The sequence below is a fragment of the Idiotropiscis lumnitzeri genome, chromosome 16 (assembly GCF_059441095.1).
Source record: "Idiotropiscis lumnitzeri isolate Australia: NSW breed Sydney's pygmy pipehorse chromosome 16, RoL_Ilum_1.0, whole genome shotgun sequence".
NCBI lineage: Eukaryota > Metazoa > Chordata > Actinopteri > Syngnathiformes > Syngnathidae > Idiotropiscis > Idiotropiscis lumnitzeri.
The window spans coordinates 4,564,132-4,590,697 of record NC_142406.1 but is presented as its reverse complement, the minus strand read 5'-3'; the positions used below and the strand labels follow the sequence as shown (position 1 = coordinate 4,590,697).

General features: G+C 40.8%; 2 protein-coding genes and 2 non-coding genes across 5 annotated transcripts; all 4 read left to right on the top strand.

The window, feature by feature from the left end:
* Nucleotides 1–528: 528 nt before the first annotated feature.
* Nucleotides 529–602, top strand: trnan-guu (transfer RNA asparagine (anticodon GUU)). The gene has a single exon. It is a non-coding gene; the product is annotated as a tRNA-Asn (tRNA).
* A 419-nt stretch (nucleotides 603–1,021) lies between these two features.
* trnan-guu (transfer RNA asparagine (anticodon GUU)) lies at nucleotides 1,022–1,095 on the top strand. Its single transcript has one exon. It is a non-coding gene; the product is annotated as a tRNA-Asn (tRNA).
* Nucleotides 1,096–8,607: 7,512 nt separating this feature from the next.
* On the top strand, nucleotides 8,608–15,000 carry LOC148320964 (transmembrane protein 106B-like). Its single transcript, XM_088278537.1, has 9 exons — nucleotides 8,608–8,694; nucleotides 9,098–9,151; nucleotides 10,231–10,434; nucleotides 10,781–10,844; nucleotides 11,067–11,226; nucleotides 12,237–12,377; nucleotides 12,453–12,502; nucleotides 13,538–13,591; nucleotides 13,686–15,000. The coding sequence occupies exons 3-9, from the start codon at nucleotides 10,239–10,241 to the stop codon at nucleotides 13,819–13,821; spliced, it is 801 nt and encodes a 266-aa protein (XP_088134663.1). The 5' UTR covers nucleotides 8,608–8,694; nucleotides 9,098–9,151; nucleotides 10,231–10,238; the 3' UTR covers nucleotides 13,822–15,000.
* Nucleotides 15,001–17,824: 2,824 nt separating this feature from the next.
* On the top strand, nucleotides 17,825–21,012 carry LOC148320963 (ADP-ribosylation factor-like protein 4A). Of its 2 annotated transcripts, none has more exons than XM_088319488.1 (2): nucleotides 17,825–17,950; nucleotides 18,897–21,011. In XM_088319488.1, the coding sequence occupies exon 2, from the start codon at nucleotides 18,964–18,966 to the stop codon at nucleotides 19,561–19,563; it is 600 nt and encodes a 199-aa protein (XP_088175614.1). In that variant the 5' UTR covers nucleotides 17,825–17,950; nucleotides 18,897–18,963; the 3' UTR covers nucleotides 19,564–21,011. The 2 variants fall into 2 exon arrangements, with proteins under 2 accessions (XP_088175614.1, XP_088175615.1); XM_088319489.1 differs by having other exon boundaries at nucleotides 17,842–17,944; nucleotides 18,897–21,012.
* The last annotated feature ends 5,554 nt before the right edge of the window (nucleotides 21,013–26,566 follow it).

Below are 26,566 nucleotides of genomic sequence, written 5' to 3'. Positions count from 1 at the left end.
GGCAAAGAATTGGCTAATATGTGTAAAATCTTAGCAGTAGACATGTCTCTGTGGCGCAATCGATGAGAGCGTTCGGCTGTTAACTGAAAGGTTGGCGGTTCAAGCCCACCTAGGCATGTGCGCAAGCATTTTGGTTATCAAATTTGGTATTGGTTTGCACATTCGGTTGTGAACTGAAGGGTTGGTGCTTCAATTTCACTGGGACAAGGTCAAGGGATTCTGAGTGCTCTTCATGGCAACTCCTATGGCAAAGAATTGGCTAATATGTGTAAAATCTTAGCAGTAGACATGTCTCTGTGGCGCAATCGATGAGAGCGTTCGGCTGTTAACTGAAAGGTTGGTGGTTCAAGCCCACCCAGGGACGTGCACAAGCATTTTGGTTATAAAATTTGGTGCACATTCGGTTGTGAACTGAAGGGTTGGTGGTTCAAGTTCACTGGGACAAAGTTAAGGGATTCTGAGTGCTCTTCGTGGCAACTCCTTTGGCAAAGAATTGGCTAATATGTGTAAAATCTCAGCTGTAGACATGTCTCTGTGGCGCAATCGGTGAGCGCGTTCGGCTGTTAACTGAAAGGTTGGTGGTTCAAGCCCACCCAGGGACGAACGAGTGGACTTCAGTTTTCAAATTTAATATAGCTTTGCTCATTCGTTTGTGAACTGAAGGATTGGTGGTTCATGCTCACCTGGTACAAAGTCAAGGGTTTCTGAGTGCAGTTTCTTGGCGAAGAATTGGGATATATGTGTCAAATCGAATATTAGTAATCCCCTGCATATGTCTCTGTGGCGCAATTGGTGAGCGTGTTCGGCTGTTAACTGAAAGGTTGGTGGTTCAAGCCCACCCAGGTACGTGCACAAGCATTTTGGTTATCAAATTTGGTATCGGTTTGCACATTCGGTTGTGAACTGAAGGGTTGGTAGTTTAAGTTCACCTGGGACAAAGTCAAGGGATTCCGAGTGCTCTTCGTGGCAAATCCTTTGGCAAAGAATTGGCTAATATGTGTAAAATCTTAGCAGTAGACAAGTCTCTGTGGCGCAATCGGTGAGCGCGTTCGGCTGTTAACTGAAAGGTTGGTGGTTCAAACCCACCCAGGGACGTGCACAAGCATTATGGTTTTCAAATTTGGTATTGGTTTGCGCATTCGGTTGTGAACTGAAGGTTAAGTGGTTCAAGCTCACCTGGGACCAAGACAAGGGTTTCTGATTGCCTTTTTGCTGCAATGACTTTGGCAAAGAATTGGCTAATATGTGTAAAATCTTAGCAGTAGACATGTCTCTGTGGCGCAATCGGTGAGCGCGTTCGGCTGTTAACTGGAAGTTTGGTGGTTCAAGCCCACCCAGGGACGCACGTGTGGACTTAAGTTTTCAAATTTAATATAGCTTTGCTCATTCGTTTGTGAACTGAAGGGTTGGTGGTTCAAGTTCACCTGGGACAAAGTCAAGGGATTCTGAGTGCTCTTTGTGGCAAATCCTTTGGCAAAGAATTGGTTAATATGTGTAAAATCTTAGCAGTAGACATGTCTCTGTGGCGCAATCGGTGAGCGCGTTCGGCTGTTAACTGAAAGGTTGGTGGTTCGAACCCATCCAGGGACACGCACAAGGATTTTGGTTTTCAAATTTGGTATTGGTTTGCGCATTCGGTTGTTAACTGAAGGTTAAGTGGTTCAAGCTCACCTGGGTGGTTCAAGCTCACCTGGGACCAAGACAAGGGTTTCTGAGTGCCCTTTTGCTGCAATGACTTTGGCAAAGAATTGGCTTATATGTGTAAAATCTTAAGAATAGATATCCTATTGTACATGTCTCTGTGGTGCAATCGGTGAGTCTGTTCGGCTGTTAACTGAAAAGTTGGTGGATTCAATCCCACCCAGGGATGCGCACAAGAATTATGGTTTTCAAATTTGTTATTGGTTTGCGCATTCGGTTGTGAACTAAAGGGTTAGTGGTTCAAGTTCACCTGGGACCAACTCAAAGGATTCTGAGTGCCATTTCATGGCAATACTTTGGCAAAGATTTGGCTTATATGTGTAAAATCTTAACAGTAAATATCCCCTGCACATGTCTCTGTGGCGCAATCGGTGAGTGCGTTCGGCTGTTAGCTGAAAGGTTGGTGGTTCAAGCTCACCGTGGGACACGGTCATGGTTTTTGGAAATGCTAATTGAATGCAATTCCTTGGCCAAAGAATAAGCTCATGCGTTGAAAGACCCAACTGTTCAATCCCTCTGTCGAGTGACGCACCTTGTCAGATAGAGTAATGGGACAAATAGGGGATATAGTGTATTATGATTTGGGCTAAGACCTAGTAGAAAGGTCACCAAATTTAGCTTTAATAGATATACTCTAGTATAGACTCTAGATGTCGACAGTACTGAGGGCACGCAGATTCAGTCTCGTCCAGCCATGCCAGCTCAGACAGAGGCCTTGTTAATTGTGAAAAGTAGTGAGAACATACACATACCAAAGTCAACGCCTTTACAATACTTTTGTTATGTTTTATACATGACTCTAGATGAATCATATAACATGAGTGCGTGGGGGGAAAACCCCATAGTTTACTTATACAGTTAGTCAGAGTGACTTGCAGTTTGTATTAGACAGATAGTCAGGATGAAAATTGATTTTATTTCTATTAAATGTTGTAATGTACTAACAACACGAAACTATTGAAATGATAACCAATTTATAAATAGTAAATAGTGCTTTCAAATGTTTTTTTTTTAAAGGCAACAGATCTGGTCAGTAATAGATGAGGTGTCAGGGATGTTTCTATCAAAACAAGCTGAACAAAATGAATCAACCAGCCAAGATTGTCTTTGTCACTCGCGAGGAGCAGTCCTCCTGAGGTCCTCAGTGTGAGGAGGCCCAGGAGGGAAAAGCTTTCACTTCCTGCTCCCGTGCGGTTTTTATTGTGTCACAGCAAAGCAATTTGAACATGCAACTCATACAGAATAGAAAACATCAACTTTGACTATATCGCACTCGCCCACGCTTTTCCTGCTTATTCTAACAGTTTCTGTTTTACAAGATATCTTTTTGGCTCACACTGCTGCTACTCCTCTTGGAAAAAGGGAGGACAACTTCACTTGTGGTCTTGCAGCACAGACACTTCTGCTACTTTTTATCAGTCTGGAATGTGCACCTGGTTTCTGTCTTCCTGTCGGTTGTTATTGTTGTTGTTGTTAAATCACTCGAGGCGCCTGAGGATTATCCTCAGAAGCGCTAGACTCGCGTGTGGGAATAGCGGGAGGAATGGATGACGTAGAGTTGGGGGCAAGAGATGACGGGGTGTTAGTTATAGATGAAGTGGGGACGCTACGACTAGCCCATGCCACCCGTGCAGGCGGAGAGAGCCCAAACAGATTCTGCAGACGAAGCCTTGTATGTCCATTGAATATCGGGACAGGCCGGAGCAGCTCCTGTGGAACCCCCTTCGACAGGCGGCACAGTCGATGTCGCCCGCCCTAAGAAGAAGAGATCGGAGATGCAGGACGGGCGGTGCAGCTCCGATCAGGGAAAAGGGCGCCTCCCAGGACGCGAGTCTGAGTGTAGTAACCAGGATTCGCAGGGCTCCCCCATGAAGAAGCCCTTCGCGGGACACCTCGAGAAGGTTCCTGGTCTTTGTCCCGCCCTTCCTGTCGGTGCAGGCACTTCTGTTAACACTGAATCACAAAGGTACTGTGATATCTTGAGATATCAATGAAGATATGCACGCACAACGGCTCTCTTTAATGCAGCACTTAACATCATACAACAGGTCTGACTGACGGTTGTTGTTACTGAGTTCACAGACCTTCCTAACTCTGACATATAAACCACTAGCACCCGCTATTGGCAACAATCTGTAACTCCGCCTAACCACTATGTAACATCCCTCCCTTCTTAAATCTGAAACATACTATAAACAGTTAAACTCAAAATATACGTACGTGTAAGCATGTTTAGCCATGTCATTACTAACAAAAGACTACTCAGCCCAAAACTCTGCCACTCCAATGTAAACTACATAACAGTCACACCTCTTTTTTTTTTTTTTTCCTTTGGCACATATTTTACATCACAAAATCTGTCAGATAGGCAGGAGGTCTCTTGTTTCGTTGAGATCGCCGCAACTCATGTGTTGGCGCACTGCTGGCCTCACTGCACTCTTCCTCTAGCAGCACCGGAGGCCCAACCTCGTTCTCCACTTGTGATGAACTCTCCTCCTCTCTCCGTGCACAAGTTATTGGCGCTGGCAACACACAGCTCTCCTCCCTTGTCGAGTCCCGTAGCCGAACAGACGCATCTCCGGTTCTGTCGAACAGTTGATCCACATGTCGCCGAATTATCTTCCCGTTTCCCAGCAGCACTGTATACGACACCGGTCCCGTGGACTCCTCTATGAGTCCCGGTATCCATTTTGGGCCTGCCCCATAATTCTTGGTGTAGACAGTGTCTCCAGCAACAAGACTGCGTTCCTTGGCGTGTCTGTCATGATAAGCTTTTTGACTTGCCTGTTTTGCTGCCACTCTCTGCTTCATATCAGGGTGTATGAGATCAAGTGTACACCTCAACTTCCTTCCCATCATCATCTCAGCAGGCGACAGTCCAGTTGTTGACTGTGGAGTGATGCGGTAACTAAACAAAACTCTGTTCAGTTTTGTCTCCAGATTTTCCCCGGCACTTTTTTTCATAAGTCCTTTAAAGGTTTGTACAGCTCTTTCCGCCAACCCGTTAGATGAGGGATGGAACGGCGCAGAAGTGACGCGTGTGATTCCATTTCGTGCCATAAATTCCTTGGTTTGCTCACTCACAAAACACTGGGCATTATCAGACACAATCATTTCTGGAATACCATGTGTACTGAAACTGTTTCTCAAACTGTTTACTGTTGCTGCTGACGTTGCTGAGTTGACTGGATAAACGTCAAGCCACTTGGAATGCGCATCCACAATAACTAAAAACATCTTTCCCATGAATGGACCCGCATAATCAATGTGAAGTCTCGTCTCCTCCATGGCTTCTCAGGCCACAGGCAGGTGCCTTTCTGTGTTCTTGGCATGTGGTGCATGATTTTACCATATTTTCCACATCATTGTCCATTTGCGGCCACCACATATATCCTCTTGCCAGTCCTTTCATACGGCTCATCCCGGGATGTGACTGATGTAACTGTTCCATCATGGAAGCTCTTCCCCTCTCTGGTATCACAATGCGGGCTCCCCACATCACACATCCGCCTTGCACACTCAACCCAAGTTGTCTTTGTTTATAGGGTAAAAAGTCCTTATCTAGATTGTTGGGCCACCCTCTCAAAATGTACTCACGTACTCTGGAAAGAATGGGGTCTTTTGTTGTCCATTTCTGCAGTTGGTGTGATCAGTGGAAGCTGTTCTTGCTCCAGCATTAACACCACTTCCTCAGATGATGGATCTTTGGGTGTCTCCGGCAATGGCAGACGACTGAGCGCATCTGCATTACCATGATCTTTACCGGCTCTGTATGTGATAACATACTCGTAAGCTCTCAACAAAACAGCCCATCTCATGATCCTTTGTGAAGCCATCTGTGGTACTGCTTTCATCTCATGGAATAAACCTATGAGAGGTTTGTGGTCTGTATGAATCACAGATTTTCGGCCATATAGATACTTGTGGAAATACTGTACTCCAAAAATCACTGCGAGTCCCTCTTTATCAAGCTGGGAGTAGTTCTTTTCTGCCGCTGACAGTGTTCTTGAAGCAAAGCCTATGGGTTTCTCATCTCCATCACTCATTCGGTGAGCTAGTACCGCTCCCACCCCATATGGTGATGCATCACAAGACAATAGCAGTTCTTTTTTTTCATCGTAGTGTACTAACACACGGCTAGACTGCAAACATACCTTTGATTGCTTGAAAGCCTTTTCTTGCTGTGGGCCCCAAGACCACAATTCATCCGTCCTTAATAGTTTGTGCAGGGGTGCCAGCAACGTAGATAAGTTTGGAAGGAACTTATTGTAGAAGTTCAACAGTCCCAAGTACGCCTTGAGCTCTGTCACAGAAGTGGGTGGGGGTGCCTCCTGTATGGCCTTTACCTTTGCTGGTAGCGGATGCAGCCCTGTCTTGTCCACTCTGTGTCCCAAAAAGGTCACCTCGTTTTCCATAAACTGGCACTTGCTCCGTTTCAAATGCAGTCCTGCACTTCTCAGTCGCTTCAGAACTGGATCCAATGTGTGCAGGTGATCGTTGTCATCTTTTCCTGTCAGAATAATGTCATCCAAATATACGGCAACCTTTTCGATTCCTTGCAGGACCCCTTCTATGGTACGCTGAAAAATGGCTGGACTAGAACTTACGCCAAAAGGTAATCTGGTGTATGTAAACAGTCCCTTGTGAGTGTTAACTGTTGCATATCTTCTTGATTCCTCATCCAGCACAATCTGTTGGTATGCGTGGCTCATGTCTAACTTAGAGTACTTCTCTCCTCCCGTTAGACAAGCTATCATGTCTTCCATTCTGGGGATGGGGTACTGTTCAATGGCTGAGCATTTGTTTACTGTCAGTTTATAGTCTCCACAAATTCTCGCTCGTGAGTCTGGTTTGAGAACTGGTACAATGGGTGCTTCCCATTCAGAAAACTTCACTGGCTCAATGATTTTCTCCTGTAAAAGCCTCTCTAACTCCTGTTCTACTTTTCTTTTCATGGCAAAAGGAACGGATCTTGGCTTGTAAAAACAGGGTGTGGCATTTCTAGGTACATGGATTTTAGCTGTGAAGCCTTTCAGCATCCCTAGCTCATCTTTAAATACTTCTTCATGTTTAGACAGTATTTCTTGGAGAGGAGTTTCGCTGTCCTCTACTCTGTGGACCTCCTCCAGCCAGTCTAACTTGAAGGCTTTGATCCACCCCCGTCCAACTAGACTCGCCCCAGTACCTCTAACCACGACCACCTCTAACATCTTGATGGTACTTTCATGTTCAACTTTCACTGCACCTATCACCGGCACTTTATGGCCACCATATGTCCTGAGCTTTATCGAGCACTTGGCTAGCTTTGGCCTCTGATTGTCAAACAGCTTGTAAAAAGTCCTACTTGACATTATGGTGTATCCACATCCAGTGTCCACTTCAAAAATTACTTTTTTGTCATTTACTGTTAGCTCTCTTTTAATTGGCTCTTCTCGAGGGATCACTGTCACTTCACAATCATTTATGTTGTACATAGTCCTGTTATCCTCCTTAAAGTGATACATAGTGAAAACTTGTTCCTTCTCACTATTTCCCTCCTCTTCCTGTATGAAATTAGCTGCTTTACTTTTCTTCTGTCGCCCCCATTTTTCACGCAAACCTTTTGCTTTCCCCAATGACCTACTTCTGCACGCTCTTTTTATGTGGCCCACCTTACCACAGTTGTGGCACTTCTCACTGGCAAATCTGCAATCCCTTGCCACGTGGTTGTCTCCACCACACCGATAACACCGTGTGTCCCTCTGGGGTTCCGAGCGGGCCTCCTCGACCTTGTTGACTGACTCCAAAGGGCGACTCCATTTGCTATGTTCCTTCATGCCATGCAAATCCACAACGTCCCTGTCTGCAGCCTCCATAGCCCGTGTAAACTTGAGTGCCTTGTCAAAAGTCAATGCATCCTCTGACAACAACCTCCGCTGTATCCTGTCGTTGTTTATTCCACAGACTAAGCGGTCCCTCAGCATCGTGGTCAGCGATTCCCCATAATTACAGTCCAGCGCGAGCCTCCTCAGCTCCGCAACATAGTCACCCACACTTTCATCCATTTTTCTATTCCTGGAATTAAACTTCCACCTCTGCATTATTTCACTCGGCTTGGGGTGAAAATGATCCGTCAACAGTCTCACCAGCTCCTCGTAAGTCCGTTCTCCAGGTTTAGCCGGACTGAGCAGGTTCCTCATCAGTGTGTAGGCCTGGGAGCCCACACTACTCAGCAACACAGCCCGTTTCTTGTTAGCATTCAACAATGTCGTTCGCTACAAAGAAATGGTCCAGAATCTCACAGTACTCCTCCCATGACTGTGAGTTGCCATCAAAAGGAGCCACCGAGCCGACTGTAGTAGCCATCGTCTTGTTCACAGGACGTATTACGGACACTCGTCGAGGCAAAAAAAAACTAGCCGCTTACGTTGCTAACACGCACCGCTGCCGTCGTCCCGTCACTTCATAGACACGTTTTTTTCCGCCCTCATCTCAGGCATGTATCCACGACTTTCATCCTCGTCGCCATATGTGATGTCTGACTGACGGTTGTTGTTACTGAGTTCACAGACCTTCCTAACTCTGACATATAAACCACTAGCACCCTCTATTGGCAACAATCCGTAACTCCGCCTAACCACTATGTAACAGGTACAATGTTCACTTGAACTTCAATTGACCTGTAAGCATAGTTTGAAACTTGATAATATGACAAACTAATTTCTTTGACATTAAGTCAATTATTTATCGTATTTATATGAATAATATACTGTTTGAAATATTATTTGGAGTGGGTGGGTGCTTGTTTGTTTGTGTTTGAAATACTGTATCGTGATCGTTAGAATGAACGGGACTTGTGTCGCACTCCGCACCACTAGATGGCGTCTATAATTTATTAGCCAACTGACTTAAAACGTCAGGCGTAGAAGAAAAGTGAGCCACCCTGCGCATGTCCGTTTCTAGTTTGGTAAACAAAACACGGACCCACTCACGAGTCCGCTGACGCATATACTGGTAAAATATTTTGCACATTTACGATTTTTGTAAAAAAAAATGTATTTGTATTATGTTTAATGAATCATTTTTCTCGGTAGTTGTTTACAAAACACAATTTACGTGTATTTGCTTTATTATGTTAGCTGACATCTTAATGGAAAATTATGGCTGTTGACATATTTCTAAATCTCTGGTCAAACGGATTGGTTGGATATAAATGTGTACATATATTTTTTACTTTTGGCGTTTTCTGTATCAAAGTGGCTGGTTTGCGGTCATTTTAGCTACCTGACGTCCAGCTAAGGATACTCGCTTGCGTTTCAGCCTCAGTCATCACAACGTTGCAGAATGCAATTTTGACACGTTCATTAATAGAATCAGAATCAGCGTCTGACAATTGATTTTGCATTTTTGTTAACAGAACAGTTATTTCCATTTCCATTGGTACCTAATCCAGTCAAACGCGAACATCCAGGTAAGGGGATTTATTTTGACTCGTGACTGACGCTTAAGCTCATTCTGTACAAAATGATTTTTATTTATACTTACCCGCATTGAAATTTGGACCTTGGAGTAATTTTAGAGCCAACCTAAGTGGGTATGATAAATATTGTGCAGATTTACGAATGAAATGGGAACCTCTAAGACTAAATCGTTCAATAAAACAAGTACAACGAGTGCAAATTCCTATGGCGTTGACACAATCTGAATTAGTACGGAAATTGGAACATGTCTTTTTCCATCAATAATGTAGTACTGAAATCAGAATTACAGTAAATTTGTGGGTGAACCTTATTGTCATACCATGAGTACCCCCCCCTCATGCACACGTGTAAATGATTCTCATTCTCAAGTAACAACTGATTTTTCTTTTTATTCATTGAATTGAACATTTAATTCGTAGTTTTTTAAGTCTTTTATGTTTTACTCAAATGAAACATAAAAATATTTTTTGCTTTGAAAATAAGCACAAAGTCAGAATAAAAAAAATGCCTCACTCCCATCCCATACCAATCCCAATGAAAAATAAAATCCCTTTTTATCCCAGTCCCAGCCCATCGTAAAAATAAATAAATAAATCCCACTCCCATCCTGCTCCTTGAATGACTCCCATTCCCGTATCGCTCCCATTTTGGAGGTCAGCTCCGTTAAAAATGGCTGCACATCAAGTTTTTTCTTTTTCTTTTTTTTTTTTAAATCGGTTAATCCCGTCCTGATCTGCTCCCCTTTTTATCTTGTATCGTCACAATCCCGTGATTAAAGATAAAGTCGACTCCCAGCCGGTGTGAATCCCGGTGTGGATTCCTGAAAAAACGCCTCCCTGAAATCTAGACTATGAATATAAAACAATCAAAAATGCAAAACTGTATTCCGCAAGGTATTTTTTAACATTTGCCTTAACTTCTAAATGAATAATGCATCAATCTTAATTGAAAAAAAAAGTTATAATGCAGAAAGTAGATTTATTTTATGAAACTAGATAATTTCAATTATTTGCATATTTTATTTATACAATTCTACAATGGAATCAATCATGCACTTTTACATTTCCAGGTGTGACAATGGGGAAGTCATTTTCCCATTTCCTGAAACAAACAGTGTATCATGAGGGTCAGGATGGCCTCACCTCTCACCTTGAAGACAGTCCAACAGAAGATGGCAAGGGTGGCGATGTTTCCCAATTTCCATATGTGGAGTTTACCGGGCGAGACAGCGTGACGTGTCCGACATGTCAGGGGACTGGAAGGATCCCGAGAGGTAACCCTTGCATGTGGTGTGTTGCGCTATCTGTAAAAAAAAAAAAAACAAGGTAAATCCATTCTTGAAAATGTGTTTGAGGACTTTTTTTCATTATTTGTCAGGTTTAAATGCCCTGACGCCTTTTGGGAAAGCTTACTGAAATAACTTACTAAAGGTAACGGCCGAAATAAAAAGGTGGCTGAATGGCCAGGAGGAACCAGGCAATGTTGTTCGTTTTTACCGGCCGCGGCAGGGAGAGAGGCCAGAGCAGACAGGCGACTTGCTCAGTTTTGTAGACCATAAGTGTCCGGTGCACTGGAAATTCTCATTGATTTGCCATCACTGGTCATTATTCTTTCAACAGGACAGGAAAATCAACTAGTGGCATTGATTCCATACAGTGACCAAAGGCTTCGCCCTAGAAGAACGTACGTATATTTGTCTCTGTTTGTACAGCAGCTGAATGCGTGTACAAGGGCATTGTTGGCAATGTGGTCATCGCTGCAGCATCTATTCACAAAAGAATTAAAAATCAATGCATTTTGCTCATTTGTTTCAGTTATATGCATCCTGGTAAATTCTCAATTTGCAAGTGTATCATATTAATGTTTTAGTTGGAGACTCATGAAGTTGTCTCGTGTCCTCCACAGGAAGTTGTACGTCTCAGCATCGATTGTTCTCTGCCTTCTGATATCCAGTCTGGCTGTTTTTTTCCTCTTCCCTCGATCCATCGACGTGACCTACGTCGGGGTGAAGTCAGTTTACGTTAGCTACGACAAAGAGAAGCACAGTGTCTATCTGAATATCACAGTAAGTAAGGAAGGAAGCTAGTTTTTTTATTTGGTCGAAATTTGTTTATGAGTTTGTAAACAATTTACGTCCTCCCATAAACAAACGCATATTTATTTTTCTACTTGTATTTGATTAATAAAAATAACACTGTAATGAATAAACATAACTGGTTTTATAAAGTATGATTAGTGGCTGAGACAAACAAGTCACAAGGATGTGCCTGAGGTGTTTGCTTTTAAGGGGCATGGCCTAGTCAGCGATATTTTCCATCTTTTAATGCCTCTGGCAACTTTTTTTTCAAAAATCCAACTTGTGGAGCGACAGAAAACATGAGTCCAATACATTTGTCGTTTCCTTGATGATGCAAGTAGAAAGCAATCATAGAATTGTCATCTTGAACATTGCGCATTGAGTGTATATGTCGCTAATGCATTTATTCAGCCACATTTTGAAAGCTTTTGACCCGAGGTATGTGCTTCCAAGCTGAACATTTTGGTCATGATCGCTTTGCCTCTCATGTGCCTCTACATGAGTAACCATTATGGGGTGTTGATGAAAAATTTTCGGGGAAAAAATTAATTAAATTCATTTTGAAAACATTGACTCCGCAAATGGGCGGCACGGTGTCCGACTGGTTAGCACGATGGCCTCACAGTGAGAGACAGCATCGGGCGTGGGTTCGATCCCGGCTCCGGCCATCCTGTGTGGAGTTTGCATGTTCTCCCCGTGCTTGCGTGGGTTTCCTCCGGGTACTCTGGTTTCCTCCCACATTCCAAAAACATGCATGGTAGTCCGATTGAACACTCTAAATTGCTCCTAGGAATGAGTGTGAGCGCGGATGGTTGTTTGTCTCTGTGTGCCCTGCGGTTGGCTGGCAACCAATTCAGGGTGTCCCCCGCCTACTGCCCGAAGATAGCTGGGTTAGGCTCCAGTGGCCCCCGCGACCCTAGTGAGGAGAAGCGGCTGGATGGATGACTCCGCAAATGATTATGTAAATGATGATACGGTTTGTGTGTCCACCGGTTTAGAACACTCTCAACATCAACAACAACAACTACTACTCTGTCGAGGTGGCCAACATTACAGCTCAGGTGGAGTTCGTCAACACAGTGATTGGGAAATCTCGTATTATTAACACTACTGCCATTGGCCCTCTTGACATGAAACAGGTATTACACGTGATGAAACATACGAAATACCAATGTGTGAAAAATCTGACCCACCTTTATTACGTCACTTCTCAGATTGACTATATGGTCCCCACCGTCATAGCAGATGAGATGAGCTACATGTAGTAAGTGTTTATTTGCATATTTAATTATTATTGTTCTTATTATTGCACATTTTATTCCCACAAGGGGCAATTCAGTTTTAACACTTTGCTGAAAGCTTTTAAAGTGTGCCTTTGTGACACCCTGTGGGAAACTCCTCCCAGTCGCTATATCATGAAGCTTGACCAAAATAGCGTTACTGATTTATTCTGCCAGCAGGAAATGGCCATGTGCTCAAGGCATGGGTCATGATTAGATTCTAACGGTATGATAACCACAATCAAATATGTCATGGTATTAAAATTCCGGCATTTTTTTTTTAAATATTTGGGGAAATAAAAATCGCCCTTTTCCCCCATTGAACACAATCTATTTTATTTTTAAACAAAATCTAGACTATTTGGTACATTGAGAAACATGTACCATTTTGAAAGAAAGAAAGGGGGATAACTAGTACCCGCTGGTATGTTTTTTCTTTGTTTTTGTTTTTTTTTTATAGGAAAATGCACATTATTCCATGCATCCATTAAACATAGCAAAAAGGTGTATGTTCAACTCCTCCTGTGTGCAACTGATCACAACTCCCTTCTCTGCTCTGCCGAGAAGGGGAGAAAAAAATTGCCAGTGGCCTCTTCAAACAGTCGGCTTGCTAAGTGATTTCTTCAAGCAAACGATAATATTGTAGCGGGTCTTTGCCTGCTTTGGAGTCCCCTAAAAAGAAACAGTTTTAGCAGTAATTTGAACCCTTGCCTTTTTAAAACATCGGTAAACCGTCAAACCGATAATCAGCCCATGCATAGTGTCTGACATGTACCACATATTCACAACCATAACGCTCCAAATGAGAGCTAGCATGCGCAAGCTAGTATGCGCCAGCTAGCATGCGCCAGCTAGCATGCCCCATGGCGTGCCCAGTGTATGCGATAAATACATAAATAGCACCCACAAATGACACTGCGGCGCGTCTTTTGGTTGTGAAAATCGGGTAATTCCTTCGCAAGTGATTTATAACATCAATTACTGTAGCACTAACTTGACTCTTATGTTTCAAATTACAGTGACTACTGTACTCTGCAATCCATCAAGGTTCACAACATAGTCTTCATGATGCAGTAGGTTGTCTTGGATATTTTAACTGTGAATTTCTACATTACAAATAGTGTGGCTTTACATAGACCATGCTCTCATTCTCAACGTGCCCTACAGAGTGACGGTCACCACCACATACTTCAGCCACGCTGAGCAAGTGTCACAGGAGATGTACCAGTATGTCGACTGTGGAGGGAACACCACTTCCAACAGCGGAATGAACAAGCCATTTAGCATCCCACATCCCGAGTAACAAACCAACCAAGCCAACCAAACAGTCAAAGCATTTGATGTCTATCTTGGTTCTCTGTTGTGCACGTTTCTTCCAACCCTCTCTGATTAAGTATCACGTAGTTTGTGTATGATTTAAACAAAAGAAAATTCAGATTGGATCAAAGCTCTTCAAATTGTAATGTTTCTTGCGAACATGTGAAGAAAACTACCGTTAAGGTGCATAGAAGGCTTGTAGCAAGTCAAATAATTAATATGGCAGAGTGCTTAGCATGTGTGCTTCACAGTTGAGCAGTTCTTGGTTTAACTCCTGGCCCGGGCCCTCATGTCTGGATTTGATATATTCTCCCCATACTCACGTTGACTTTCTCTACGTACTCCAGCATGCCAAACCTCGCATGTTAGGTCCACGGCAGACTGTAAATTGTCTTCAGGTGCGTGTGTGAGTGCGAATAGCTGTTTGTTAATGTGAGTGCAGCGATCGGCTGGCTACTAACATTGGGATAAGATGTCGAAAACAAAGTCTGGACTGTGATGTGGCATTACTCTGCAATGCACTGCAATGTAATTGGCAATTTCCCAAATTCTGGAGTGGAAGTGCCAGTAAACCCAATCGCCAAAATCCACTGAGAAGATGCCAAAAAAAACAGATCAAGGCAAGTCAGTGGTAGGAATGGCGACCTTGACTGATAAGTTGTCCATAAACCATGGGACGCGGATTTAACCAATAACAGAGCAATGCGTTTTTAGTGCACAGGTGTCCAACTCGGGCTTCGAAAATCGCTTTCATTCATATTTTAGATGCTTGCTTCCTCCAACACTCCTGATTCAAATGATCAGGATTGTCATCGTGCTCCTGCTGAGTTTGCTGGTGAGCTGATCTTCTGAATGAGCTGAGTTGGAGGAGGGAGACATCTAAAACCTGCAGGATTGTGACCATAGTTTGCCACCTGTGTTATAGTGTCCAGAATTGGTTTTCGATAACTTTGGTCCAGGGTCAGCCTCTTGTCTAAAGTTAGCTGGGAAAGCCTGGAGCTCACACGCAGCTCTGATGAGGACAAGCGGAATAGGATATGGATTCGTTCGAAAACCAGCAATATTTGTATAATACCCTAGGGCGGTTTTGGATGATTTAAAAAAAAAAAAAAAAAAAGTGTTATTCATAAGGAATCATAGAGTACGTAATGGTGATGTTATAGATCTCACAACATCTTAATTGTCACTAAATGTTTATTACACTTATTGAGATTCACATTTGTACTCTCCTAATCCATTCTTATGAATACTCCGTGTTGCTTAACTAATGACATTTTTATTATTTTTTTCCTGAAAAAGAAATCCGAATTTTGTGCTACGGATATGTCGTTTGTTTCCTGCTTCAAAAGATTTGTTATAAATCCATTTTAGCAACAGAAAAAAACATGCCGCCATATTTATGCACCAATATGATTTCTTGGTTCTTTGTGTCATTCATTCGCCATTATTTAGGATTTATGTTATGCCTGCTGGCAGAGTGGTGCTGCGTTTAAATCTAAACTCAGGCCTTCCTGTGTGGTTTTTCCCACACGTCAACTGGCTATTGAGCACAAGCGGTCTAGAGAGTACATGGACAGAGAAGGAGAAAAACGGTTGATAAAGATCCAAATGAGAACCTGATGAAGCTTAAATGTACCGACCACTAATGCACTTTAAGTATTTCGGAATTGCACACTCAGCATCACGTTCTCTCAAGCTCATTCCTTTTTTGTGCACACTGTTGGGAGCAAACTTTTGTCGGATAATTAGAGAATGCAGATGCCATTACATTCTGGGAATAATAATACAAAAATGATCGTGTTTATTTGCACTTTTATCACTGGACTTTGTACTTTGTGTACACTACTATGGTATATGCATAATGCAGTGCTAGTATTTTGGTACTAATGATGCGTAATTGGGTTCATTGTCGTGGTCTTTTTTCAGTGGGTTCTTTTTTCTCAAGTGATTGCAGTAAATAAAAAAGTTGCTTGCAGGGAGACATTAACATTCTGGAGATTAATATGGATTAACTGTTTGTTTTTTTTTCTGTAAAGATTGTTTTTTGTTGTCTATTGGTAAATGAAAGCAATGACCCCGATAACCACTGATGCATCACCAGCTCATCTCATTTATCTCATCTCAAAACCATTTCACAATTTATTTTTTTGTCTTACATTTTCAATAATGTACTATCTACACGAAAAAGCAGAAACACTTGAGATTTTCTCTTCAACGCTGTCATAAAAAATATTTGGAAAAGACCAGCTTTGATTGTACAGAGACTGATTTGAAAAGCACTTTTTTTTAATCCTAACATAAATTTAAAAAAAAAACATTGTGCAAAATTGCTTTTAATGTTTGTTTTGTGATTGTGTCGTTGTTCGAGTAAAGAATTTAAGTTCAATAAAAACATGTAAACAAATAAATTGTTGCTGCTTGCTGGCTTTTTGCAGAAGCATACGCTCACATACTGAAAATAAAATACTTTCTTCATGTTGGAATTTTTTCCTCAACCGAATAAATGCCCATGAATTAATTATTTTGAACCCAATTCAAAATCAATGTTTTTTTTTCTTTTAAATATTATATTGTCCGAGTCAATTATTTCTGTGACCACAGTGTATATTTCTTTCATTAACACAAGGGTACCAACAATTTTGTCAATGTGTATAAACCAATCTTTTGAGTGAAAGTAGTAAATTATATTTCAGCTACTTAATGTTTTTGTTTGGATATGTTGTTTCATTACAAGTACTTCTTGTGTTTTGTTACTAAGTGACTTTGGGAGAGAGGTGAGCTACATCCTCGAATAAGTGGTACGGAAAAGGGATGGATTTGTTAATTGTATTTTTGTATCAACGTTGCCACATTCTCCTTCTCTCGCATCTCAATGCAAGTCTGTTTAGTTTTCCCTCAGAATTTGTATTTTGTTTATTTGGTTTAACATCTGTCCATTTGCCACATTCCGGATTTGAGAGTAAACATCCAGCAGTTGCCTCTTCAAAATAATGTGGTAAAACTGTTTGGCTATTAGATAAGCAGACATTCTGATGCTTCCCTGTAACGACCACACGAGGCCAGCACCACTATGCGAAAATCCCAAAGATTCAATTTATCCCCTATTTAAACAGTATTTGATTTCCTCGTCATAACTGAAATTTGCCGGTGTTTTTGGCCTAAAATGTGTTTATATGATCAATTTTCCAATGGTCTTTTAATGTCATTTTATTGTCCAGTACCGAATACGAGATTAAACCAAGACCTTTAAATTCATCCCGCCCATGCTGTTATATTATGATCAAATAATTAGTCCAAGTTATTTCATCATTAAATTATATGTTTTTAATTTCAACAAAAAATAACTTCTTATTAGACTTGTATGTTTAAATCATTTAAACATTTCAATTAAATGTTAATGCATTGTTCAGTTATTATGGATAAAGTACTCTATAGGTAAAACTGGAGCAAGAAAGAAAAAATCATTACGCTTCTATAGTAGTTGATATAGTTTTCCCCCACTTTTACAATTATTTTTGAGAACCAATTTAAGAATATGAAATATGAATCGCGGTTCAATTGAGGCCACTGAATGTTTGGTGGGCAGAATTATTCTCAGATCAAAAAATTAATACATTTTCTATTCACGGGCATATGGTTCAATGCAATGATTCAGGTCACTTCTTACTCTAGAACCTTTTTCTTTATTTTATGTTCTAAATGGTGTTTTCATATACAGTAACGTTTTTAATGTTTGCTTGTCTATTGCAGCGGTAACGAAACTGTGCTTACCATAATAAAAGGACACTGCGTATATTTACCGCATAGTAGTCAATCAAATTAAATATTTAGATTTCAAATCGACGTAATATACTGTAGATTCGACGTAAATATAAAACAATACCTTATCATTTTCCCACATATACATGACAAGTCACGGTTTCACCGCAGTTTACTTTGAAAGGCTTTCTCGGAAACGGTCATGTTGATTCAAGAGTCTTGACGTTTCTGGCGACGGTTGGTAGGCTCGATTTTCCTCTGGAGACATCAGAGCGAAGATGCGCGGACAGGGAATTACATGTATGACTCCTGAGCACCAGCGACCAATTAATAATGGCCTAAACACCACTGTCAGTGTAAGTTTTTTTCTCCAATTATGCAATTTTAGAATCATTTTGATGGCATCTGCCGTCAAAAGGAGGTTATAAATGAGATCACATTTAACATTGTTCTCAGTCTACTGTCGGTGAATATACAGCGTTGTTTTTTTTTAGTTATGATGTAGCGCAGCTTTTGACAGAGCTTTATAAAGCAACTTTTACTACCAACTTGTGGGGTTGGGGGGAAGGCGAAAAAAAATACACCGCTCTGTACCTAAAACTCTAATAAGTCTAATTTATTTGGGTATTTTTTTTAGGAATAAATAAATCAGTACCCGTCGTGTATGCATTTTGTTATAATTGAGCTGCCATCAACCCCCAGTAAATGTGTGTGTGCGTTTGTGTGTGTGTTTTTTAAGTTCTTTTGAGGAAAAAAAACAACAAAAAAAACATGTGGAAAATTGGAAACAATGCTCGGTTTTTTGGTTTGTTTCTGTTTTTTTTTCGTGCAAATGCACCAAAATCATTTGAGAATTTAAAGAAGACTTGAAGTCGTTCGGGTTATATTTGATAGATTTTAAATTATGTATTTTAATGCTTAGTGTGCCTCCTGACAAGTTGTACATTTTTAGAGATGTCTGTTGCTGAGCAACACGTTATGTGAAAGTTAGTGCTTTATTTTGCACTGCATTCTCTCCCAACATTATAGACCTTGGCTTTCGAGATAAATCCAAAGCCTTTGTTTTTGCTTTAACTCTCTGTATAGAAATTAGCGTATCAAATACCGCTTTGACTACATGTGCAAATGGGCTGCAATCCACCCTGCTGTTTTATATCCCATTCATCTCTCTGCCAGGATAATGTGAGGATGTGTAGTCCATGCAGATGCACCTGTTGAGCGTTTTCTGTTTTTTCTAAATCACTTGAGTGCTTGGTGTTTGTATGCTTTGACTCATTATGCATACCATCTTGACCCCCGCAGGCTCCCGCTGCTGCAGAATAAAAGCAGCCTGTTGAATATTAAGTGACCTCCTGCTCCAGATACCAAGATGGGGAATGGATTATCAGACTTCACTTGCCTCCTGTCTTTTCAGCCTCTACACATTGTCATTCTTGGATTGGATTGTGCTGGCAAGACCACAGTGCTCTATCGGCTGCGATTCAACGAGTTTGTGAACACCGTCCCGACAAAGGGTTTCAACACGGAGAAGATAAAATTGTCACTCGGAGATAGCCGGCGGACTGCGTCCTTCCACTTCTGGGATGTAGGAGGTCAAGAAAAGCTGCGACCGCTGTGGCGTTCGTACACCCGCTGCGCTGATGGCATCGTGTTCGTAGTGGACTCTGTGGACGCCGAGCGCATCGAGGAGGCTAAGACAGAACTGCACAAGATCACCCGGCTGGCGGAGAACCAAGGTGTTCCCGTGCTGGTGGTGGCCAATAAACAGGACTTGAGGAACTCACTGAGCATGACTGAGATGGAGAACTTGTTGGCCCTCGGTGAGCTTAGCGCGGCCACGCCTTGGCACCTGCAGCCGGCTTGTGCGATAATTGGCGAGGGCCTGCCGGAGGGCCTCGAGAAACTGCATGCGATGATCACCAAGAGGCGGAAAATGCTGCGACAACAAAAGAAAAAGAAGAGGAGATGATGTACGCTCTAGAAATATAAAAATGTGGCATGTATGAGAACTATTATGAGCTGCGTTCAAACGCAAATGATTTTTTTTTTCCATTTGGTCTAATCTGTTATTGGTTTGTCCAGGTCAGTTAGCATTTGGCGCTAATAGAGGACAATCTGATCAATATTGCCCTGTGGATGCTACCAACCTGTCAAAAATAAGGACAATCCAGCAGATGGAAGTACAGTATTACAGAACTTTTTTAGTACATCAAGTTAAAATGTTTAAGATGGCGAATGCACCGCCAATCTCATGCTGCCAACAATCAATTTATATATTTTGTCTATGCCAAAGCTCTTTTTGGTAGAACACAGTTAGGGACACATTGTATAGTTTTTCAATCAAATGCATATTTTGTGACTATACAGGAAATGATGTTCACATTGTTGCGCATAAATTGCGTGTTTTAGACGTTTACATGATGAAGACGGAGTACAAGATGCACAATATGACATGATAAGAAACTCCAAATATTATGACCGCCATTGTGCCGAGAGCAGGATCTTGAACATCGTGTACTTTCGCACAAAAAACACAAACTGGTCTTGTGCTTCTGATGAGGAGTGTTGGTATTACTGGTGTACTACTACGAACAAATTACTAGAGGAAACTATTGTTCGTATGGTATGATTACGATTGACCATTCAAATCTTGCACAGTTCACATCAACTCGTTATTTTGCTGCCTCGTTAGCATGGTCATTTGTTAGCGTTCCAGCTAACATTCTTTGCTGCCAAAACCTTTTAATTTGTAGTCTTTTCTTACAAAAAAATGCTGATTTTAAGAATGACACTATACATCTCGCACAGTTCATTTGACAGTAATTTAAAAAAAAAAAAATCAGGACTCATGATTATCGCAGCTTAGCGCGGCAAGCTAAAGTTGAAGTTAAAAGCAATCGTGACTGCTGCCTTTTGTGAGGACGAAATTACAATTCCACAATTGTTTAATATTTTATGGATTCCAGAGTCATCCACCGATTTACGATCATTTTTTTAACCGTGACGTCTGACTTGCCGTCTTAAAAGTGATCAACTGTCTTGACAGTGTGAAAATTATTACCTGGCAGATGCTGTCTTTATCGCCGGCACAGACCCACCTGTGGATGTGTCTTGTGTAATGCTTTTAATGAATTCATTTTGGTTCTGCAGGGACATCCCTCGGTCCACTTTTTGAGCATCTGTCCTCAGATAAAGGCTGCCATTCGAGGCGTTACCTCTACCCAAAAAGACTGTTGCATGTTCTTCACAGGTGGTGTGTCTCTATGCACTTTGAATCGTCCTATTTCTAATTTTTAAAAGGACTGCGACAGAATCGTAATGAAATGAATAGCGTTGCCTGGAAAGAAGCGTTTGAAAATATTTATGTGTTTATTTCATATCGTTTGTTTGGAATAAAGTCAAATACAAATCAACGACAGCTGATTTTGTCTGCTTCATTTATCATGAAGGGTAGCTCTTTATTAGATCAGAGGAAGGTCCAAGTTGACACACGTTTGTGTAACTTAAAAACTGATAAATATGTTGGAAAGCAAACGTGTGAGCTTTTAAATGACAGTCAACTGTTGCATTGCATATTTGTTGTTTGTACTGAACTTTATGTATCCTGCGATTGACTCGGAACTGGGCCATGTTGTTTCCTGCCACTCAACCAAAGCGAGCTGTGAAAGCTCACCCACGACCCGAATAGAACATGGAAGGCTGGGTATTATGTATGCAATATCTAACCCAAAATTGGTGATGTGGCTTTTGTCTAACAAGAACATGTCCATGTCTTGTCTCTGCGATTTATCTGTCCCCACGAGTCTTTAAAATTTGCACAACATTAAAGCAAACTTGAATTTTTAAAGATAATCTATTTGTTTTGCACACGGTACCTAGGGCCAAAAGTCATGTTTTATCAGCTCTAGTGTTTACTCATACAGCGCCAATTCAAAACAAAATTTACCCCAAGGCTCTTTCCTTATGGAGGAGGTCTAGTGAGTAATTCGAGGAGCCCCGCCTCTCACGCGAAGAAAACCAAGCAAGCATTTTGGTGACTGGGGAAATGCCTAAGTTTGAGGCCGCCATCTGTTTGGCTCAGATGGAGAACCTGGAGAAGGTCAGTGGGCAGAGAGAGAGAGACAGAGAGAAAGACTCGAGGGATTAGTACAGTAATAAAAGTTTTAGCAAAGATAGTGCTATAGTGATTAGCAGTAATGACAGTGGTCTATCGACATTTAACCATTATGTTAAACTATAAATTAACATAACTATAAATGGTATGACCACTAGGGATGTAACAATATCCAAACGTCACGATTCGATATCACAATATGAACCTCCCGATAGTTATTATCCAGATATTACAGCGAGGTTGGCAATATAAAAAAAGCTCACGATATTGAAATTAAAAATCTCTTAATATTCAGGGGAAAATAACATATGAATAATAATAACAGTGACAACAAGGCTTGGCAGGTTATTTTATTGTTACATGTTCCTCAGCGGCGCAAAGTATCATGGTCTATATCAGGGGTGGGCAAACTCTTTGATTGGTGGGCCACAATGCATTCTAAAAATTTGAAAGCGGGGCCAAACCAGGAGCAGACGGATAGAGTGTTTTGGTAACCTCACCTCATCGGAGAAAAAAAAAATACATTTAGTTTTACAGAGAAATGTGGAAATACGATACAATGATAAATGTGCCGATAACAGTTTTAGGCATTCATATTTGTAATTTATAATAATGTTTGATATCCACAAATGTCAGCCAAAAGGCAGATTGAAACAATCAGTGAAATGGCGGCTGCAATTTTTTGTTTGTCATGTACCAGTTAGATAAAGATCTAGTTAATGCATCGTAGTTAAAAATAACCTAATGCCTGTGCCTTCTTCTGTTGATGTCCGTCAGTACTAGAGTGAAAACATCCTTTCCAATCAGAAAGCTCTTTCGTGCTGTTATTTGTCTAGTTGTGCTGAAACTGGTACAAAAGCAAAAGTATTTTAAAAGGTAAAAGGATTTTTGATTGCCACAAACATAACCTTTTAAATTTGAGCAAGATTCATTCTGGATTTGACCTGAGTTGCCAGATTTACTTCAGAATGACTTTTTTTGTAAATATACTGTTTAGCTGTAGTGGTCAAACATAATCCAGAATGCTAGTAGACTTGTGGTTTGCTTGGTGGTCAAAACTATTTTTCTAATAAGGAAACCCCCTGAAAAAAAAGTCATTCTAGTGCCAAACTATCAACATCTTAAAATTGGAAATACCTCTCTTCACCCTTTCACAGTAACAAGTGTTTTCATTGTGCATTTGCGTTGTAAAGTTTGGTCAAGGGAATATAGACCTCATCCATGTGAGTGTTCGGATTTGGCAAATCCATAATTTCCCCGCTCCAAAAAAACTCCTGTGAAGTTTAGTGGCATGTCAGGTTGAACCTCGGTGAACCTCTTGCTCTGTGCACTGGGAAAGGTTTCAGGGGTCACATGTTCCCAAACGGTACGCCTAACTTCCAGGAAGCACACAGACTCTTTTTTTGAGCCAAAAAGTCAACAGCAAGTGTATCTAATACTTATGCAGAGGATATAAAAGTCTACACACCCCTGTTTAAATGCCAGATGTTTTATGAAAATGATCTTAACCATTAATTAAGAATTAATTATGACTGATACAATTATACGTATATTACTTAATCATACACATAATGTCGATTTTAAAGTACACGTTTGTTAAAATAATAATATTTTGATGTCGTATGAACACTGGAGTATACATATTGTAAAACTGGAACACAACACAATGAAAGTGGCAAAAAGACCGCGTTAACAGAATATTGTTTATCATACTATCCACAGTCAGGGTTTTATAAAATATATGTAAATTTCTCCAAATATGAATAATTATCTTTGATATAACTTGAATGATTGAGCCAGAATTAATATGCAAATTAACTTTGGCCATTTTGCATATTGTAGTTATGGTTTCCCTCATTGGGCCATCATGACTGTGAACCCATATAAATGTCTGATCAACTTACGTTATCACATATACAGAACAAATTGATGGAAAGCCAGTTTTGAAATCAGAAGCCATTCAGTAATTGTTCAACAATTTTTCAATTTATTTTAATAGGGAGAGGATTTGCAACAAATAAACGGCAGTACCTCACTTCTCAATATTGTTAAAAGTGAAAAAAATGTGCTAGAAACAGGAAGTTAACGCACGTAATTTGCTCTTGGCGGGCCACAAAAAATGAGGTCCCGGGCCAGATATTTACCCCGGGCCTTGAGTTTGACACCGGTGCTATAGCGAATCAGTAGACTAGAAAAGAAACAGATTGACAAAAGCAAACTAACAGCAAGAAAAAGGTAGTATCGAGTACATCAAACATTGATAAACATCGCTCTTAAATTCAATTTCCTCTGGCATGCATTGTGATCATTGTGAGAAAAGTTAGCATCACACGTCGTACCCGCTTTAAAGTCGTTCACCCCAAATATGAGCCATGATATTTAAAGATTCTAAATTTTATTCATTTTTTGTAGAAATATCATAAATATATCTTGATTGGATTTTTTTTTTTTTACATTTATCGAATTAAACCGTTTTCTACAGTGACAAATGCTGCAGCAGAAACCAAAAGTAGTTGTTTATCGTCTCCCCTCCATTCAAAGACCAGTCTGTGGTAGCTCGCGAACAAGTGGCCCAAGTAATTACTCGCATCCATTTGAGGAGTGTGTATTCAGCACAAGGGCTAAACATTGTTAAGTTTGCTCAGGCTGATTGATGACAGCCCCCCCCCCCATCAGTGTTAAGATTGTGAAGGGTGTGAACAGTGTGGTCGTCACAGTGGAGGACAGGATGTGCTGATAAGGGCGGAGGAACCGCTCCCTGCCTGACTCGGTTTCCTGAGAAGAGCCTGGCAGTCTGCCATTGTGACCCCACCCCGCAAACACAAGTCGTCCAGAGCTGAGATGGTGGGACAGTTTCCTTTTCTTTATCGAGGCTTTCCTTCATATAAAGGATGTTTGTAATGTCCTAACTCAAAAGTAACAATGGGCCAAACTCACCAATAAGTGCTTCAAATTGTTATTATGTTATAAAGTTCAATGAGTGCCACATTATTCAAACGATTTGAGATTTTTTTTTTTTCTTTCTCACTGAGCGGCGTAGCAGTTTTTAACTTGTTGCAAACTGTTTGTTTTTTTTGGCAAGAACTTTTCATCTCTATTTCAAATTCTATATTTAACTTGTTCATAAAAAATGAATGGACTTTTTGGCTTCTATAACCGTCAATGGCAGTGAATGAGTTAATTGTATTTTTTGGGGGGGAAAAGAAACTACTGTAAATTATTACTGAAAGTGGCAATAATCGACGACGCCAATATTTGTAACCTTAATTGGCTTATACTTTTTGGAGGGGGGGGGGGTATCAGATGTCATTGATATATTTGCACTATTCATATTTATCCACACTCTCTTGTCAAGATCCATTTTGGTTGCTTTTGATTGACTTTTGATCACAGTTCTTGCACATAAGGCACGTTTAGGTAAAAGGTAAGGACGCCAGCGCTTTCAGAGAACAAAGACAGACCGGAAAGTTTTCATGAATAAGGACGAAAGTGTAACGACGGAAGGGTGTCCAAGTCGCGGATGGAGGACGGACCGGCAAAATAGGGTAAAGGGCCAATCTCTGCATATAGTAAAAGCGCATCGATATAACACAGTGGAGATAATTTTATGCATGGCTGGAGCTTGCATGGATTTTTCCGGGGCGGATGATGAAACTCATGATCACAGCAGTAAAATTACCCCAAACGGAGGAGTAAAGTGAGTAAACCCACAAAACAAACAAAAACAGAAAGAGTCTGGGAAAAAAAGAAGAATGTAAAGGTGTTCCATTACAAATATCCTTCTAAATATATGTTCCTTGTGTGTCAGATCCAGGTGTGGCTAGATATAAAAGCAGAAATTTAGTTCTTTCGTCTCAAGTTGTATCATAAATATTTTCAGCCGACAACAAAAAATTTTTTTGGAGGCTAGAGTGTTTCTTTGTAACAACTGCTTTCTCATCAACGCCCATTTTTATCCTGTTACCCGTTTGACTCATCCCGCCATCCCGCTTGTTCAATCGGCTGTGGCCACCTTAAACAAAACAAAACGGGAAAAAAATGCTGAAGTTAAGTCTGACTGGAAGCAACCCAACCAAATCACTTTGGCTGTCGAGCTCTTACGTAACTTGGCTCATGTTCGGCGCAGATGCTGGGAGTCCTTTTTGTCCGGCATGGCCATGCTTGCCTTAGATAATCTTTGTGTGCGTGTGTGCTTTACTTTGCACTCTCGATATTTTTGCAACAAATGTTACGCAGTGTATTACTTACTCAGCAAATGTAGCAAATAAATGGAGATGAGGTATTTGGCCCTCTCTCTAGCTAACACACATACAGTTCTGTTTGTAATATATAATATATATATATATTTATATATATATAAATAATATATGCATTTTTAGTGCAATATTGTTTATATTTGCAGCTCAACATGAACAGAAGTGGCAATTCTAACAAGTAGCCACCACTTCCATTTCATTATCACCTTCCGATGATTACAGGGGAAGGCCTTGGAGTTCAAATCCCCTCAAGTTATCTCAACTGTTTGAACAGATTGAGATGTTACGCTCTGCTTCTTTTGAAGAATGCAGCAAATAAAACGCACCTGGAAGAACTTACACTGGCGTGTTTGGTGCGCTCTAATGAATCCTCAGTCGGGGTTCGTGGTCTTTTAGAAGGCTTGAGCTGCACTTGTAAAAGTGATATAAAATGTTCCCTGCTTAAAAGGAAAAGACTGTTGTGAGGGACAACAAGTAATTATATATATATATATATATATATATATATATATATATATATTATTTTTTTTTTTTTCCTACGCTTGATGCTTAAGAAGATAATGAATACACTTGCGATGTTAATTTAAAATGATGTAACTAAA

Coding starts and splice junctions, on each gene's coding strand:
- LOC148320963 (XM_088319489.1), top strand. CDS start 18,964: ATGGGGAATGGATTATCAGACTTCACTTGCCTCCTGTCTTTTCAGCCT.
- LOC148320964 (XM_088278537.1), top strand. CDS start 10,239: ATGGGGAAGTCATTTTCCCATTTCCTGAAACAAACAGTGTATCATGAG. Junction 11,227..12,236: donor GTGTCTATCTGAATATCACA/GTAAGTAAGGAA, acceptor CCACCGGTTTAG/AACACTCTCAACATCAACAA. Junction 13,592..13,685: donor AACATAGTCTTCATGATGCA/GTAGGTTGTCTT, acceptor CGTGCCCTACAG/AGTGACGGTCACCACCACAT.